The following is an 18,073-nucleotide window of genomic DNA, read 5'->3' as shown; positions in this document are numbered from 1 at the left end:
AAAATTCAATTTATACATAAATACTATAGTCTAAGGCACCTGTATTGCTGATGCAGGGCAACACGGTCATTTAGTCTCTGTAAGTCCATTCAATCACTGGACACAAGAGATAATAAGATAGATTTATTTGCATTATTAAAGGATAGATTTATTTGTATTATTAAAGGCATCTTTCTGAAGGGATGAGCTCAGCTATCAATGACCCACTTCTTCACAGTTAGGATCAGAGATGAAAGGCTTGTTTAGAAAGACTGAACTGCTCTTTCCTTCAGCACAGGGGGAATACTGAAAGAGCAATTTCTGGATTCACTTTTAATATAGCTGAAAAAATACCTTCTCTTTTGTCCCTCAACTGTGATTTATTTTTCCCAGCGTTCCTAAACCTTTACACTGCATCAGCTGTCAGAGCCTTGCACAGGATAACTGCAATATGTGACTGCTTGCAAAGCCTCACTGAAATCTCCACCTTCCAGCACAGCAAGACCTTTACAATATATTTGTTTCTAGAACAGTGTCTGCTTCCATGCAAATACTGACCTTGGATGTTCATTACTAACTGGATGATTTAAACAGCAAAGGAAAGTTACCACATGAACCATTCCTTATTTGAGTGTTTCATTTCTTCCTGGCAGAGAAACACCAGAGGCACAACAATATATTCTCAGTGAAAATAGTTACAATCCAAGAATCTGGCACAAATTTTGTCTGACTTCATGCAGGTATTTGCTGGACAGCAGTCTAAACTTTCGTACATTTTAGAGGGAAGCATCACTTTGAGATGGTTACTCCAGCCAGTTCAACACTGTTCACAGCTTGATGGTGCTCCTGGTGAGGCACTTGCCATGGGGTTATTATTCCTGACACATTTTTTCACTGCAGCACTGACAGAGCTCACAGCCTGCCCCAGCACCAGGCTGCAACAACCACAATGTGTAACATTGAACGCAAGTAGTAAAGATAAGGAAGCACAGATGTATTTCTTGCCCTTTTAATATTATAAGAACAAACCATGAAAACTAGTAATAATAATAAAGGGGCAGAACATCAGGTAGAGTTTTACATTTATTTTTTTTTAATTAATCTTACAAAAAGTCTTAATTTCAAAACTTACAAAATATATTAAATCGTGGAAAATTACTGATAAAACAGCATCTCTATAGTGTGCTTTTCTCCCATCAGGATAAGGAAGCGTATGCATATCAAATCCATCAGTACAAATGATTCATACCATCACAACAAACCCCTTTTCTTCATCGAGGGCAGTCTTGGCTGTAGTGATCATGAAATGGTGGAGTTCAAGATCCTCAGGACAGTGAGAAGAGCATGCAGCAAGCTCACTGCCCTGGACTTCAAAAGAGCAGACTTTGGCCTCTTCAGGAACCTGTCAGTAAGGTTCCATGGGATACAGCCCTAGAGGGCAGGGGGGCCCAAGACCCTTGGTTGATATTCAAGGATCACCTGCTGCAAGCTCAGGAGTGTTGCATCTCAACTAGAAGGAAGTGCAGCAGGAGGGCCAGGAGACCTCCTTGGATGGATAAGGGGATGCTGAGGAAACTTCGAGGCAAAAAAGAAGCTTGCAAAAGCTGGAAACAAGGACAGGTGGCCTGGGAAGAATACAGGGATGTGTCCGAGAAGCTAGGGACCAGGTTAGGAAAGCTAAGGCCCAGTTAGAATTAAACTTAGCTATTAACGATAACAGGAAGGGATTCTACAAGTACATAGCAAATAAAAAACAGAGAGGGAGAATGTAGGCCCCCTCAGGAAGCTCTCCGGAGAACTGGCTCCACAGGATTTGGAGAAGGCTGAGGTTCCGAATGACTTCTTTGCCTCGGTCTTCACTGGCAAAGGCTCTGACCAAACCACCCAAGTCTTGGAAGGCAGATGCAGGGACTGTGAGAATGAAGACCTTGCGCCCACTGTAGGAGAGGATATGGTCCAAGACCATCTTAAAAATCTGAACGTGCACAAGTCCATGGGTCCTGATGAGATCCATCCACGGGTCCTGAAGGAGCTGGTGAATGAAGTTGCAAAGCTGCTGGCCATTATATTTGAAAAATCCTGGCAGTTAGGTGAAGTTCCCGATGACTGGAAAAAGTGAAATATAACCCCCATTGTCAAGAAGGGGAAAATGGATGACCGGGGAATTACAGAGCAGTCAGTCTCACCTCTGGGCCTGGCAAAATCTTGGAGCAGATTCTCCTGGAAGGCATGCTAAGGCACATGAAAATCAACAAGGTGCTTGGTGACAGCCAGCATGGCTTCACTAAGGGGAAATACTGCCTGACCAATTTGGTGGCCTTCTATGATGGGGCTACAGAACTGATGGACAGGGGTAGAGCAGCTGATGTCATCTACCTGGACTTGTGCAAAGCGTTCGACACTGTCCCACACGACATCCTTGTCTCTAAATTGGAGAGACATCGATTTGATGGATGGACCACTCGGTGGATAAAGAACTGGCTGGATGGGCGCACACAAAGAGTTGTGGTCAATGGCTCAATGTCCGGCTGGAGACCAGTAACGAGTGGTGTCCCTCAGGGATCGGTGTTGGGACCGGTCTTGTTCAACACCTTTGTCGCTGACATGGACAGTGGGATTGAGTGCGCCCTCAGCAAGTTTGCCAATGACACCGAGCTGTGTGGTTCGGTTGATAGGCTGGAGGGAACGAATGGGTTGGAGCAATCCCAGGCACAGCTACAGGTTGGGCAGAGAAGAGATTCAGAGCAGCCCTGCAGAGAAGGACTTGGGGGTGTTGGTCGATGAAAAAATGAGCATGAGCTGGCTTCAGTGTGCGCTCACAGCCCAGAAAGCAACCGTATCCTGGGCTGCATCAAAAGGAGCGTGACCAGCAGGTTGAAGGAGGTGATCCTGCCCCTCTGCTCTGCTCTTGTGAGACCTCACTTGGAGCATTGTGTGCAGTTCTGGTGTCCTCAACATAAAAAGGACATGGAACTGTTGGAACAAGTCCAGAGAAGGGCCATGAGGATGATCAGGGGCTGGAGCACCTCCTGTATGAAGACAGGCTGAGGAAGTTGGGGCTGTTCAGCCTGGAGAAGAGAAGACTGCGTGGAGACCTCAGAGCAGCCTTCCAGTATCTGAAGGGGGCCTATAGGGATGCTGGAGAGGGAACTCTTCATTAGGGACTGTAGTGACAGGACAAGGGGTAATGGGTTCAAACTTAAACAGGGGAAGCTTAGATTGGATATAAGGAGGAAGTTCTTTACTGTGAGGGTGGTGAGGCACTGGAATGGGTTGCCCAAGGAAGTTGTGAATGCTCCATCCCTGGCAGTGTTCAAGGCTAGGCTGGACAGAGCCTTGGGTGACACGGTCTAGTGAGAGGTGTCCCTGCCCATGGCAGGGGGATTGGAACCTGATGATCTCAAGGTCCTTTCCAACCCTAACTATTCTATGATTTTAGGATTCCAAGAAACAGCACAAGTATTTTAAGTCAGTTTAACTGTAGTATCTCAAAAGAACAAAGCAACATGAGTGACTGATAAAGACAACACAAGGAATATACAAAAAAGAGATCTATTAAATCTTCAGTAGTCACAATTTAGTATGTGAAAGTGCTCAGCTCTTCAGCTGGCTTGGTCTCACTGCCTGGTTGTACATTAATAACTTGGTATCAAACAGCAAAAAATGGTGGCAGTACCTCCTGTTCACAGTTTAGAGCATAAACATCATTGCTTTATAGATCGCTATTGTAAATTCTGGACATTATAGCAGAGCCAGCAGCACTAAACCAGCTGGATGGTTTGGTACTGAATGGAATAAAAAGCATTTGTATGCTCTTTTCTCCTATTTTGAGCATAGATGTTTTAACAAGCAGTGCAGAGCTGCAGCATCCCGAACTTCTCCAGCTAAGATGGAACAGATCTTTTGTTTGTGCCATTAATTACTTGGCTGTAAAATCACTGATTTAATCCATGAGCTACATTACACTCCACAAAAATATTTATACACCAGCATTTTCAGACAAAAGAGCAACAGCTAATCATGGTAGCACGGAATCACCCTAAGTGATCCTCATTGGAGGCGATGGCACTGGGCAGTACTTAACTGGCACTTCTCCCTAGGCTGAAGCAATTATGTTCTAATAAGTTTAGCTCCAAACCCCCTTGTATGCATACCAAGTCCAATTCCAGCTACGCATCTTACTAAGTAAAAGTTTAAACTGGGTTTGTGCAGCTAAGGCCAATTAGTGAGCTTCCTAAATGATGCTACAGGTAGCAATGGCTTTTTTTGTTTTAAATAGAATCCCAGCCTGGTTTGGGTTGGAAGGGACCTTAAAACTCATCCAGTTCCAACCTCTGCCACATGCATGGACACCTTCCATTAGAGAAGGTTGCCCCAAGCTCCTGTGTCCAACTTGGCCTTGAACACTGCCAGGGATGGGGCAGCCACAGCTTCTCTGGGCACCCTGTGCCAGCACCTCGGCACCCTCACATGGAAGAACTTCTTAAGGTCTCATCTCACTCTCCCCTCTTTCTTAATATTCATTGCAGAAGTCAGATTTTTAAGCGGCTTGCCTGTGAATAGCATGAAAATAACTGAAAATAACATTGGGCTAAAACTTTGCCATATATATTCAAAATCTCCCAATCTCCATACAAAAAGCTTAAAAACTACTATACAAATAAAAGCCTGAATAAAAATACCCAATAAGTATTTATTCCCAGTACAAGTTTATCAGGTACAGCTATAAGTGTGTGTTCTGCTGACTGCCTTCAAAGTTCAACAAGCAAATGCTAACAGTTGCACCCATCAGTACGTTTCAACAGTCAAAACCTGTTTTGTGTATGGAAACACATCTGTAACACAACTTATACAAGCAAGAGCAAGTTAGCAAACCAGAAGAGCACAGCACGGCAGCATCACTGCTCAACAACGCTCTGTCAGTAACAGGCAAATGTAGGGTTTTCTTTTCAAACTTGTAGGAGGAACGCAAATCTAGAAGCCTGGCATACTCTGTTAAGAACAAACAGTAAATAAACAGACCAATCCTTCTGTTACTACATACAGAAATAACTATTTACAGTATTTACAGCTTTCACAAATTCTGGACTTCTTGCATTGTTTTGCAGGAATTCATATTCTTCAGGATAAAAAAATAGTTACACAACAGTTCAGAACACAAACAGCTCCCGAATAAAGACAGGTAACTAATTCTGTAAGGCACTAGAGTGCCTTAAAAGGAAATAAACCCACTCATTTCACCTAAACATCCCATTATTTGTGAGTCTATATTGCAAACTGCACATTTTATGATGTCTTACACAAGTTGGATAATGCTCATTTTCACAGTTTCCCCGATTTAAGTCATAAAACAAGTGAGCCAGTCATAACAGCTTTTGCACTCAGGATGCTGTTGTCTCTGTGATGTATATTAAGATCAGAGTTACAAGTTCCCCCCATGTGATGTATATTAAGATCAGAGTTACAAGTTCCCCCCATGTTTTGTCAGCTACAAGCAAGTGCACTCCCAGGTATATAGCTATTTTTTTTACTCAGCTTAAAACAGAAATGTACCAGTTTGAAACAAATCTTTTGAAACTCAGATTTACTCTCGAGTTCCCAAGTTAACATGGACAGTTTTAACTTGCAGTCTTGAAAACTGTTTTAAAGCGGCTGAATGCTTTAAACCACAAATTTCAAGCAAGACAGACAAAAATTTCCAGAATTAATAATTTAAGGCAATACTTAATATGAAACGACAGTAAAAATCTGCATGAGAGGAAGACGGTAATTGTGTTTACAGCTGTTCTTTTAGGTTGAAAATAACCAAAGCACCTATTCTGTATAACAGTACTGAAGAGAAAAATTGAAGGCTTCACAGTAATACACACTTTCAGTGCCACTTCTTTACTCCAATGTGTCCTGAAAAGACAGCAGGAATTCAAAACTTGCAGAATGAATACAGGAAAAATATCCCAGACTTCATAGCAACAGAATTAACAGTTAAAGCAAACAGAAATGCTGCAACTGACCTATTTCTTACAACTTCAAGACTTCAAAAGAAAAAGAATCCGTTTGAAGTCTTTCACATGCATGTGACAGGAATTGTTGGCAGAGGTGCTCCGAATCATTCAGCATGCCGTACACATAAATCGATGCAAAATAACTATAACCACAGTCTGGGAAGCTCAAGACAAAAGGAAACCTGATGAGATTATTTAGTTCTTTCATAACAGAGAAGGTAACGCTACCTTTCGAATGGATTGAGATGACACACTCAGGAGCTGTATTTGCTACTTTCACAAACATCAGAAATTACTGTCAATTCCTCCTAGCCTCTTACAACAAAGAGTAGGTAACTTTCAGAATTCTATCTACATGCACAAGCATCTTCTCCAAAAGAGGGAAGATGCTATTGTAAAAACAGATCTTTTCAAGTTGAAAAACTACATGTTTGGTCCGAATTGTCCATTAAGAGAATTTTGTGTTCAATTAGTAGAGTTTCAGCATTATATACGAGAAGCCTGAAGTGGCAGCATAGCTGCATGTAAGGCATTTTAGGAATGATTCCAATGCAACTCACTGCCTTTAGCATTTTATTAGGTTCAACTAACACCAGCAACCTCTAACATTTTAAGATTGTTTACTACTAAACCTAAAGTCACTGAGACCAACCCTCAAACACTGATGATAGACCCTCCATAAATGACAGGCGCAAGACGAAGAGCAAGTGTTCCCCATGCAGGACAACGGCTGTCCATACAGCTGACTTCAACCCGTCCCATGAGAGAGGTCACTTCCTCAGCCAGTCCTCACTAACTGGCCCAGTCCTGAAAGCGGAAGCAGTCACTGGCAATCTTCCACACTGTGTTGGTAGGAGTGGCCTGTGCTGTCAGCAAGAAGTTCTGGTTGAAGTAGCGCTGCTTGTCACCGTCAAATTTTACTGTCCCGCTTGTCACCACGAGGACTGTCGTCTGCCCTTGCGTAGCTTGCTCTTCCCAAGGAGAAAAAGTATTAAGAAAACAACTCAAAGACTACCAGGTAAAGAAGTAGGAAATGTACACGGTAGTTATATTAGTTGTCAGCTAACACCTGGTTACACGTTTACAGAAAGTACAGTTTTGTTGCATCATTTCTGCACAGACACAGGTGTATTTGTTGGCCAGCTCTGCTTTTTAATGGCTTTTCCATTTTCATCTCATGTTCATTTTAGAGCACTGTAACAACCACCTGAGTTTTTGCTTAGAACACATACTCACATATACACACACATGTATATTTAGGAAGCTGCATACACTTTTGTCCCTGCTTACATTGTCCTTACTTACATTCCCAAAATGTCCATTAGAAATAATTCATTAACTTCTTAATTATGTAAGCCTTCCTATAGCAGTCGTTAATGAGAAATCTAAAGAACTTGACATCTATTCTAGATGTGAAGAAATCAAAGTACATACAGGTAAACAATCTGTTCCACATTATACTGCAGGTCAGCATTAGAGGCTACAGCAGAGGTCTCAACTCTTAGACACTGTCAAGTACAACACAACCTTATACGCCAGACTTTTTCAATACACGAAAAGACATCATATATGAATATGAACTTCACAGAAAAGTCCTTAAAATATTTTCCCAGATATGAGAAAAAGTGTGGATTTGCTGCATCTCTCGATTTGTGTTTTATTTATGCACAACTTCACATTTCAACCCTCAGCATTTTTTCTCAGCTTGTTCCAAAAGAAAGATTAAACACTATCATAATTGCAGTTCAGTTTCAACAGTTACAAAAAGACTGACAAATAAATGAGTGAAGCGGAATACAAGCTTACCATGAACGGGCTGGCAGTCCAACACGTTAACCTGGAACTCACTAGATGGCAACATCTCAAAGAACTTACTCAGTTCTTCTTGCCCGGACACTGCATTACCGTTCCAAATTAACGTGGCTTTGTCCAAATAAAGTCTTGTTAAAGCCTGAAAATACATATTTGGGGAAAATGTGTAAACACGTAGAATGGACAACATACAAACCAATATTCTTTGAATAAGGAATGTTGTGAATTATTGACTTCTTCTATTATTCTGATAGATAAAATGCCCTCCTGAAATAAAGGCTCCTCAAGACCCCCAGAAACAGAAGTAATAACTGCTAATAAAAGTAGTTTGGGAAAAAATTAAGCTGAATCTTGACAACAGAGACAAATAAAGCGAGTTTTATCTGCCTGTGTTGACCAAACCCTGTACCTGTAAAACACAGCTGGACACAAACTGAACTATTATCATTAAGAAGTCAAAGGCACTTTCTAAAAGGGTACTTTTTACAGTGCGCTGCTCAGTAACACAAAATCCTCTGTGGGGCAGTTTAGAGGTCTCAACTCAGCCAATAGGATACACAGTAACCACCTTCTGGGTGCTTTCAAGTGTAATGGTAGTTCGAAAAGCAAGCAAAGACGCACAAGACGGTCCTAACTACTATCACAATAGATACATACCCTTCTTCTTTTATCCATTGTCTCATAATAAATGTTGACAAATTCATCTGCAGCTCTGCAAGCTTGATCCACGTAGGTTTTGAAATCCTAGAGAGAAGAAATCATACCAAATTACTTAGGCAACTTTTTGCAACCTGGCTGTCTAGGTGATTTTTCCAGCAGGTCACCTTGGTTGGTCTTTTCCATCCTCACTGAAAAACTGTATCAAATAATGTTGAAATTGATCCCAAACTCCATTTCTACTTTCAGGAGGTATCACCTTTTAGCCAGGTGACAGCTTTAGGATTCATTTTGAATACTGATATATTGATTGTATTTAAATTGCAAATATTTACACTACAAAATGGGCTACAGCTGGCTGTAAGTCGTGTGAACGTGCAAGTATTCAGTGGAAATATTTGCTGCTGTGACGCTGCTCTGAAATAAAGTTAGGGAACAAGATTTATTCAAGATATTTCTGAAAATCAGCAAGAACCCCATCACACTGTGATAGTCTCACACTCCACAGTCTCATTTTTTAAAACACCTTTGTATACACATATGTAAAATGTGTGTATATGTATTATATATGTGGATATATAGACAGAAAAATTAGATGGAGAGAGAACATGCACACACACTGGATGTATTCCAGTATCAGTCACTCTAGAGCTATATCCACAGATAAAAACCTAACAATTCTCACGTCTCTCTACTTTTATTCGTCCACAAGTAACAGCCTTTGTTGCTACTGTGATCTCATTCAGTTATTGTTTTCAGTTTGTTTGGCTGTTTGGTCCTCAATTTCTCACAGAGCCTGAACTCTGGCATCCTGGAAAGTTGTGATTCGCAATTTCCTGCCCATATATCTATAAACCTGTGTTGGTTCTGTTACGATATTCTGTTTAAAATACAATCATTTATCATTATTCTATTTCAGCATTATATTCTCAGTATTTACAACTTACAAGGCTATCAAATAATATCTGCTCACTCCACAAAACCAAATACTCTCATGTTACTATATACTTTTCTTTTGATCTCCTATAAGGGCACGAGCCTGCTCTTCATCTTCCTATCTTTGCCAGCAACTTCAGAAGCCACAGGGCATTTCCAAACATCTACAGCAAACTCATCTTAAAGATGATGTATTCCAGCAAGTGCCAAGAGAAACTCTTTGGCACCGTAAGACAGAGTATTAGACCTCCCACTAAAGGAACAGTGATTATAACTCAGCCTGTTAATGTTATTTAAAGTAGATAGTTGTTACTCTCAATCAGCACACCCTTGCGCAGATACACTTTCTAACCAGCAGCCAAACATTGCCATTTAGCTGCCAAACAGCCAGAACTGAAAGAGTGTGAGGAAGAGCATTAAGGAAACGCCAGGAGACTGCAATGAGCTGTTAGGGTACCTTCAGTGGGTGTCAAATGGGAAACACGCTTTGGCAGTTTTGATACTCCAGACAAGTTCTTTACCACCATAGCCTGGAATACGTTCTTAAGTTCTGAGAACAATTTAGGTTGGAAGAAGCTTCAGGAGGTCCAAATCCCTGCTCAAAGCAGAGACGACTGCAAAGCCTGAGACAACTTCAGAGCCAGACCTGACTGCTCAGTGTCCTGCTCTGAACATCTCAGAGGACGGAGCTTTCAATTTCTCCGGGCTCCTGTTCCAGTGTCTAACCACCTCCCTCGGGAATCTTTCTTCCTAATATTTAATAGAAAGGCATAATTAAAAACAACCCATCCAACAAAACCCCTCCCCCTGAAGGCTGAGGACAACCCCAAGAAACCAGCCAATCCACACAGCCTCTGCCGATCGTGTCTGTAACACGCACCGCACCAACCACCGTCCGGCCCCGGCCCCCGCACGAGGCCGAAGGCACACGGAACCGGGCCTGTCCGCGGGACCAGCCGCAAGGAGCCGCGCACACCGCTGCACCGAGGCGCTTCCCTCCCCACCCTCTTCCACCGGCGGCCCTGCCCGCGGTATCAGGCTCCTCCCCCGAACCGCAGCAACCGCTGCCCGCGGCCCTGCGCGGAGACCCTGCGCGCCAGCGCGGGCGAGGCCGCGGCCGCAGACGAAGCTCCCCCCCGGCCGAGCCCGGCGCCACGGACTCACCACGGAGGCGGCCATGGGCAGGCGACGCGCGGCGCGGAGAGACGACGCCGGATGTGCGCCGCCGTCGGGCCCGCCGCTTCCGGAGCACGCGTGACCCGCGGAAGCCGTTCCGAGCGCCGGGCGGTGCCGGCGGCGGGTTACGGCGCTTGTACAGGGGGTGCTGGAGGCGCCGTGCAGGCCCGGCGGTACCTCGGGCACCACAGCACAGCAGCACTGGATGGTTCTGCTGTGGTGACACTCGGTTATAGTTCATGTGGTGATCACAGCATCACGGACTGCTCTGGGCTGAAGGGACCTTAAAGCTCATCCAGTTCCAACCCCTGCCACGGGCAGGGACACCTTCCACTAGAGCAGCTTGCTCCAAGCCCCTGTGTCCAACCTGGCCTTGAACACTGCCAGGGATGGGGCAGCCACAGCTTCTCAGGGCACCCTGTGCCAGCGCCTCAGCACCCTCACAGGGAAGAGCTTCTGCCTAAGAGCTCATCTCAGTCTCCCCTCTGGCAGGTTAAAGCCATTCCCGTTGTCCTGACCCTACAGGCCCTTGTCCCAAGCCCCTCTCCAGGTTTCCTGCAGCCCCTTTAGGCACTGGAGCTGCTCTAAGGTCTCCCCTTCAGGAGCCTTCTCTTCTCCAGGCTGACCCAGCCCAGCTCTCTCAGCCTGGCTCCAGAGCAGAGCTGCTCCAGCCCTCGCGGCATCTCCGCGGCCTCCTCTGGAGCCGCTCCAACAGCTCCACTTCCTGCTTGTGTTTGGGGCCCCAGAGCTGAACACAGGACTGCAGGGGGGTCTCACCAGAGCAGAGAACCCCCTTCCTCCACCTGCTGGCCATGCTCCTTTCAATGCAGCCCAGGATCTCCCTACATTTTGTAACAGTAGTATTAATGTCATGAAGCAGCATTGACCTTGTCTGGGAGAAGCACAAGGCCATCGGATGGCTCCTCTGCAGTGCATTCCAGCTCTACCAAAGAGGTAATATTTTTACTAATAAAACCCCATGAGTTTGAGTACTTCATCACCTTCCAGAGCTGTGAAAATGTTCAAGTCTCACGTGCTTTGCTACAAGTGGTTAATGGTTTTTAAGCAATCTGTATGTTATTTATGAATGCAAACAAGGATAAAGATTCCTTACACACCCTGGCCAATAACCACAGTAGAAAAGGACACATGTTGGTTACTTGACAGTGCAACTTGCCATCACAGACAACATGGTCAGGTATTGTACCCTATGCTGGAGGAATGTGGATATAAAAATAGGCAGAAGCTCCCTAATATCCCTGCCGGCTGTGCCAGTGGGGTGGAATGCATCCAGGGCCGTGTTCGCACTGCGCGGAGGGAGCAAGGTGAGGGCATGAAGGAAACTTGCGCTGTTTTCCTGGAACAAGCTGGGTTGTAAGGCTGGCTGCTTAAATCTTCATCATGCAGTGAACAGCAGGAACGAATCCAAAGAGACTCAAGAGGTCTGCAATTAATTACTAAAGATGATGTGGAGCTGTCTGGGAAGAAATCCTATACTGGAGGGGATAAACACTCTGGGAATGGAAAGGTGCATCTGTGAGAGGGGAAGACTGAGTTCGGGTGAGGGCATCTGAGGCTGTGCCCTTTGGGATACCAGATCCTGTCCAGCGGCGTCAGCTGTACACTCATTTGTCACTGCTGTGTAGGAGTTGTATCACTATCAAACAGTGTATCCTGCTGAATTCACAGCTGCTCAATGAACATTGCTTAATACCAAAGTTCAGACGTCCTCCCCTTAGACATCTCAATTTACTGAAGTCATCGCCATATTATCTATTTGCCTCAAATTATTAACAGTACTTCCTAAAACTTTTCACATATAATCATCAATTTCCAAATAAAACAAAAAAGCAAGACACTGAAACCCTATACGATTCGTTCAAGGTCACAAAGGGAGACAATTGCAGAACTGAAAACTGCAATTCTAATCTTTCACTTTCATCATATAAACATCTTTACCCCATTCTCAGGTCTAGCAGTGTAAAATTAAACCAGAATTACTCCCATTTGATACATCCATTCTCTATTTCATGTTTATTTTCATCCTAATGATGATGAGGTCTAAACTTCTTGGGAAAAAGAGATTATAAAAAAGGAAGGAAAAAAGAAAGAAACCCACCCCACCCCCGTGATTAATTTAAAAAATGAGCAGCAAGCATAATGTTTACAGGTGGGGTGCAAACTGCTTAAAGACATTAGAAATATGGGCTATGCAGAACAAATGTGTACCACATAGCAGATATGCTTTATAGAAGACCAAAGAAGTCCCAAATGATTAATAAGAGCAGAGAAGTACAGAAACACTCTCCAAAAAATTGTTTCCAAATGGAGGAAAAAAACCAAACCATAAAGTTTGGCTAGGAAGATTTAAAAAGGAAGTAAAGCAAATCAAACCTAGTCCTGAGAAACATTTTACTAAGGCAGAAACACTATGAATGAAATCCTTTTTCAAAGGCATCAAAAGCAAGAAACTGTGCCAGAAAATCTGTAAAGCCAACAAGTGATCAGTGTGCACCAGAAGACAAGGCTGTAGTAGAAAGCTAAACAAACCCTTCATGTCTTTGATCACCATGAAGGAGCTCACAACATATCTTATGTAGAGTCTTTCTTCAAAGGGAATGAAATGCAGGATCTGTCATGAAATGGAATGTCAGTACCAGAACATTAGAACAAATCCATAAAACAAATAGTGGGAAGCCATATGCCAGGTTACATGCTCCCAAAGGACATACTAACCATGGTATGTAATGTGTAATTTATGATAGGCTCTGTCCTCAAGGAATGGAAAGTGGCAAATCTGAGGTCAACTCTCTAAAAAAGCTCCAAGATGAACCTGTAAATCTGATGTCTGTCCTGCACAAGTTGGTAGAAATTATACTAATGAACAGAAGTTGTTGGGTTTTGGATAAACACAAGGTATTAGGGTAGACCCACCACAGTCCTTTAAGGAGAAGTTATTCTTCACAAACTTATTAGTTCTTCAAAAGAGACAAGAATCATGAAGGTAAAGAGCCTTGGTAGTGAACAATTCTTCCACGATTTCCTTAAAATCTCAGATTTTCCTAATCCATGGTTCTAGAATACTTGGAAGCAGTTAAGTAGTTTGAATATGAAACAGTTTATTTAAAGGTACAAGTCCAAGTACCATTCCAACTGATGCTATGGAATAACGAGACTCTGCTTTCCTTCTCTCACTTCTCTACCCAACCCAGTTACTAGGAATCTTGGTAGCGTTTTGCTGATTGAATAAAATTAGACTTCCAGAATACTGACCTAAATCTGACTCCCTGAAAGCAGATTTTCTTTACTGAGAAAGTATCATTTACAGAGGAAAGAAACAAAGGAGTCCATCCGACACATTCCAGAGATTTTCTGCATGTTCAGGGAATATGCTTCCCTTGAGCATAATTCACTCAAGCAGTAACAAGCCTTTCATTTGTGTAAGTCTGAAGAGTAGTAAAGCAGGCAGAATTTCCACTTTGAGTTGAACAAATTACAGCCATACTGTATATTGTCCAAATGTTCCCTAAATATGCATGTGGATTTAGTTCAAGTAATAACCAAGTGCAACTCATAATTTCTCTTCAAAAGCCCAGATACTCCTCACAGTTCCTTGACCTTTAGTTCCAATACCTCAAGCCAATTCACCCTTGCTCCCCAGACCTTTATATTCCAGAAGGAATGTATGAAAGAGAAATGCCGGAATGACGCAGCAGCAATGCAGAGTTCAAGCAGTTTACATCAAGATGACTCATCAAAATACCTTTACTTGTGAAGATGGTTCCTGGAATATGCAGCTTTACTACACCCACTTACCATATGGAAGGGAAATGGTGAATTAGTTTAGATCTCACAGAATAAATCAGAGGCAGAATGTGTAGCTTTATTCAAATAGCTGGGATCACTATGAGATGAGCTGGGATATACGGGGTGGTTTTGATTCTATAATCAATAATGCTAACCTTTAAAATTATTAGTTGCTGAAAATCTTCCCAAATAGCTGATACTAAGAACACTCAATTAAACCTGTAAATCAAATGGCAAATAGAATGACATAGTTCTGTATCTGTACGGAGATAGGAAGTAATTCTACTTAGAAGTCACTGCTTTATCACTTCAGTCAGATCTACTCAAAGTGTTACAATTAATGATAAGTAAAAATGTACTAAGCTTTCAGAAATGCATTCAGCCATCTGTGTAGTAACGTTACCCAGATGTACAGAAGTTTAAGGAACTGTCTCCTAAAACAAGAGAAGCAACTGAGCCTAGCCAGTTCCAGACAGGTTCTGATTAATGCCTATGAAGTTGGATCATGACTCAGTGTGAAAGCCTGAGCAAGGGCTGAATGAGAACAAATTTGATCTGTTGATTTTAATCGGAACTGGGAGTAGGTCTCGTGCTCAGTGCATTCACACTTTGACCTATATGCTGGTTACAAAAACACTGATAAAGCTGGAGTTTGGATTTATTAAACTACAGTGAACTTCAGAAGGCCTGGTTTGGCCAGTTCACTCTCAGCATAACCCGTGTTTGTTACAATCCCATGGGGACTCTGGACTGTGCACCACTCCACCTCAAATTCCTTTCATACCAGAAGTGGAGGAATGTAATGACTGACTCTTACCCTGATAAATACCCCTCTTGTTGTTTTAAGAACAGAACCTGCAGTATATTGAAGTGATAGCTGTTCCACTGACCCACTGGGATCTGGTGAGATCAAGTACAAATAACTTGTATTTAGTCCATGTCAAAGCTCTCCCGAGGGGGGATACATTTTCAAAACAGGTCAGTTGAAAGTGTCACCACAGTTGTGAGTTAAAGACACTTGAAAACCTATCAATTTCATTAGGTAATGAAACAGGATTTGAGCTCTCATGAAAATCTGGCCATATATAAGTAAAACCTTGCTAAACATATCTGAATTACAGTGGACTCCACCATAGTTAACTGTAGCAAGATGACAGCCAAAGGATTTTACAGACATCACTTGCACATCATGACCATGGTTTTCTTTAACTTGTGTGGGTCTGAACCAGCACACTCCATAATCATTTGCATCAGGGCTGCAAGCTTTGAGGCTGCAGAGTTTGTCTGGTCCTTTTTCCCGTCTCTAAGGAAAAAGGTCACTAAGGGTCCATCAGAAGCTGAAAAGAAAAGGTACTGTGAGTCTTAATGGCCATCAATGTCCCCTCCAGGTCCAGGTCAGAGTACCAGAGATTTATGGGCAGCAGGAGCTGGAAAATGAGTTCCTTTTCCATGGATACTTTCAATGAAGCCGTCATTTTTAAAGTCAGAAACACAAACAAGAAACAAGGAAGTTCTGTTTGTGAACCGATTTTTGTATGTTTTTGATCAAAAGCAGTTTTTCTTTCCAATTTTCAGCTGTCCCCCCCCCCCCGGTATCTTTTTCCCTTCAAAAAAGGAAAGATACATCTTTTAGGAATTGTCTAATTTAGCTTAAAATAAATTTTGATTAAAAACATTTTTATGAATAAGTTTTGGATCAGCTGCAATGGAGCAGTAACCACTCCACATTATAGATTTAACAGAAGTACTGAGCGAAGCTCACTCAGATGGGAAGGGCCTGCAGGGCTGGAATTATGGTTTAAATGCTGTCTGAAATGGTTAGTTCAGGGCAGCTTGTATCATATTCTGAGCTCACTTTACATTTGGCTCCTACCTGCATGCTGGGCATCAGTAGGTAGGCCACAACAATTAACTGGTCAGTGGGATGACTTAACAACAGTCAAGTGCTAAGGAATATTTCTCCAGGCCAAACATACCTGTGGCCATTTAAGAATGATTTTTCAGTGAAGAGCTGTTTACTTTCAACTGGAAGTAAAGAGTTTTGTCACTTGCTTTTGTCTTACAAATGGCAGTATTACAAGAATCCTGTGTGATTATTAACTGATTATTTAACAGATTTGTATGAAAATGGTTTATTTTCATTCCCTGGATACTGCAAAACATTGAGCATTGTCTGAGCATCTGAACTGCGGCTCTGCAGCACACCTTTCTTCCAGACTTTCTGACTTTCTCCATATTAGCAATCTACTCCCTGACTATCAAGCTCACCTTTTGCAGAGCTAATTTAATTAAACTGTGGAAGATGCCACCTTTTCTTACCTCTGTATACCTGGCAAGCTAAAATGGAACAAAGAGTGGTCTTGCAAGCAATAGTTGGCAAATAAAGGTAAGTAGCTGAAGTTTATGACTGGGATGAGAAGGGGAGAAAAGACAGGTGAGAAAAGCACCAATGTGCTCTTTTGAATTTAGCATACATGTCACCCACTCCCAAAAATCTGTGGTCCCATTTCTAATCCTGTGCTATCCTCAGCTGTGCATTCCCATCACTTCCTTTCTGTCTGTATTTGTGTAGGTATTTACCGAGACGGATCGCAGAACTGATCTGGCTGAAAACCGTACAGTGAGATGACACTCATTAACTCACTGCAGACCATGATGCTTGCTGCCACATCTGCTAAACAAACCCCTTCCATCATTAGACAAGAATCCACACTGACAGCACAGATAAACTCACTGAAGTCTCGGCTACTCATTGACTCATCCACCTTTTGCTTTACAAATATTTGAAGAAAGATAGCTGGAAGGCATCCTGATGTCAGTGGAACACTTAGATATGAGACAGAAAAACACAGACCACAGAAAGGAGAAACAGAAATCATCATATCTCCTATTTTCAATGCTTCTATAATATTGATTGCTCCTGACAGATACACATACATCAGCAGATGGTGAGAGACTTATTATTTTGCAGCAATGATCCATCACTTTACAATTTGTCATCAGCATTTTAGAGTGTACTTTTTAGAAAAGGGTTTATTAAAAAACCCCAATCAAACAGCTTTATCACATTATTGTCTCTTCCAGAATGTTCTATCAATAAATATAAAATACCAGGAATATGAATATTCCTGGGAATATTCATTGGGATTCAACTGAAAAAATGTTCCTTCTTTTCCCCATTGACATTTGAGAAGGTGAAGTGTTAGAAATACATTGTCTTATTTTAATGAGGCATCACTTGTTGTTTGGTAGATACACATACTGTCTGCTAAGCACTGACTGAAACCCAGTACTAAAACCTGGAACCAAAAGCAGCTATTTTGACATGAGGACCACATGTGCAATACAGAACACAACTGTAAGGACAGGCAGCTTTGCTCAACAGTTCAGTACTCTGTGCTGACTTAAACTGCAAGGACAACAGCACTGAGTGTTCCCTAAAATACCAGGAGTCTGGCAGTCAACTGGTAAAAAATGGCAAAACACCCACTAGCTCTAAGGGAAGCCAGATCTGACCTTTGGCTTGTTTGTTTTGTCTAAACAGGGAATAAACAAAGTTTATTCAAAACGTGAGTGACCTTAACCACTACCTTGGTTATGCAGCCTCATTGCTCGAGCTCCAGTTTTAGCAGATACCTTGGCTAAATGTCAAACAATTCCATCAGCTCATTGAAGGCAAATACTAGACAGAGAGTGCATCTGAA

At 42.5% G+C, this 18,073-nt stretch overlaps 1 protein-coding gene across 1 annotated transcript; it reads right to left on the bottom strand.

Annotated features, from left to right (window-relative positions):
• Window positions 1-4,569: 4,569 nt before the first annotated feature.
• NXT2 (nuclear transport factor 2 like export factor 2) lies at window positions 4,570-10,644 on the bottom strand. The gene is made up of 4 exons (XM_061445734.1): window positions 10,551-10,644; window positions 8,451-8,537; window positions 7,788-7,932; window positions 4,570-6,952 (listed from the first exon to the last, which is right to left on the bottom strand). The coding sequence occupies exons 1-4, from the start codon at window positions 10,563-10,565 to the stop codon at window positions 6,774-6,776; spliced, it is 426 nt and encodes a 141-aa protein (XP_061301718.1). The 5' UTR covers window positions 10,566-10,644; the 3' UTR covers window positions 4,570-6,773.
• Between the last annotated feature and the right edge of the window lie 7,429 nt (window positions 10,645-18,073).

The sequence above is a fragment of the Pezoporus flaviventris genome, unplaced genomic scaffold (genome assembly GCF_033815535.1).
Source record: "Pezoporus flaviventris isolate CSIRO_AGI_PZ_B2104156 unplaced genomic scaffold, CSIRO_AGI_Pfla_v1 ptg000005l, whole genome shotgun sequence".
NCBI lineage: Eukaryota > Metazoa > Chordata > Aves > Psittaciformes > Psittacidae > Pezoporus > Pezoporus flaviventris.
This window is presented reverse-complemented; position numbering and strand designations above follow the sequence as displayed.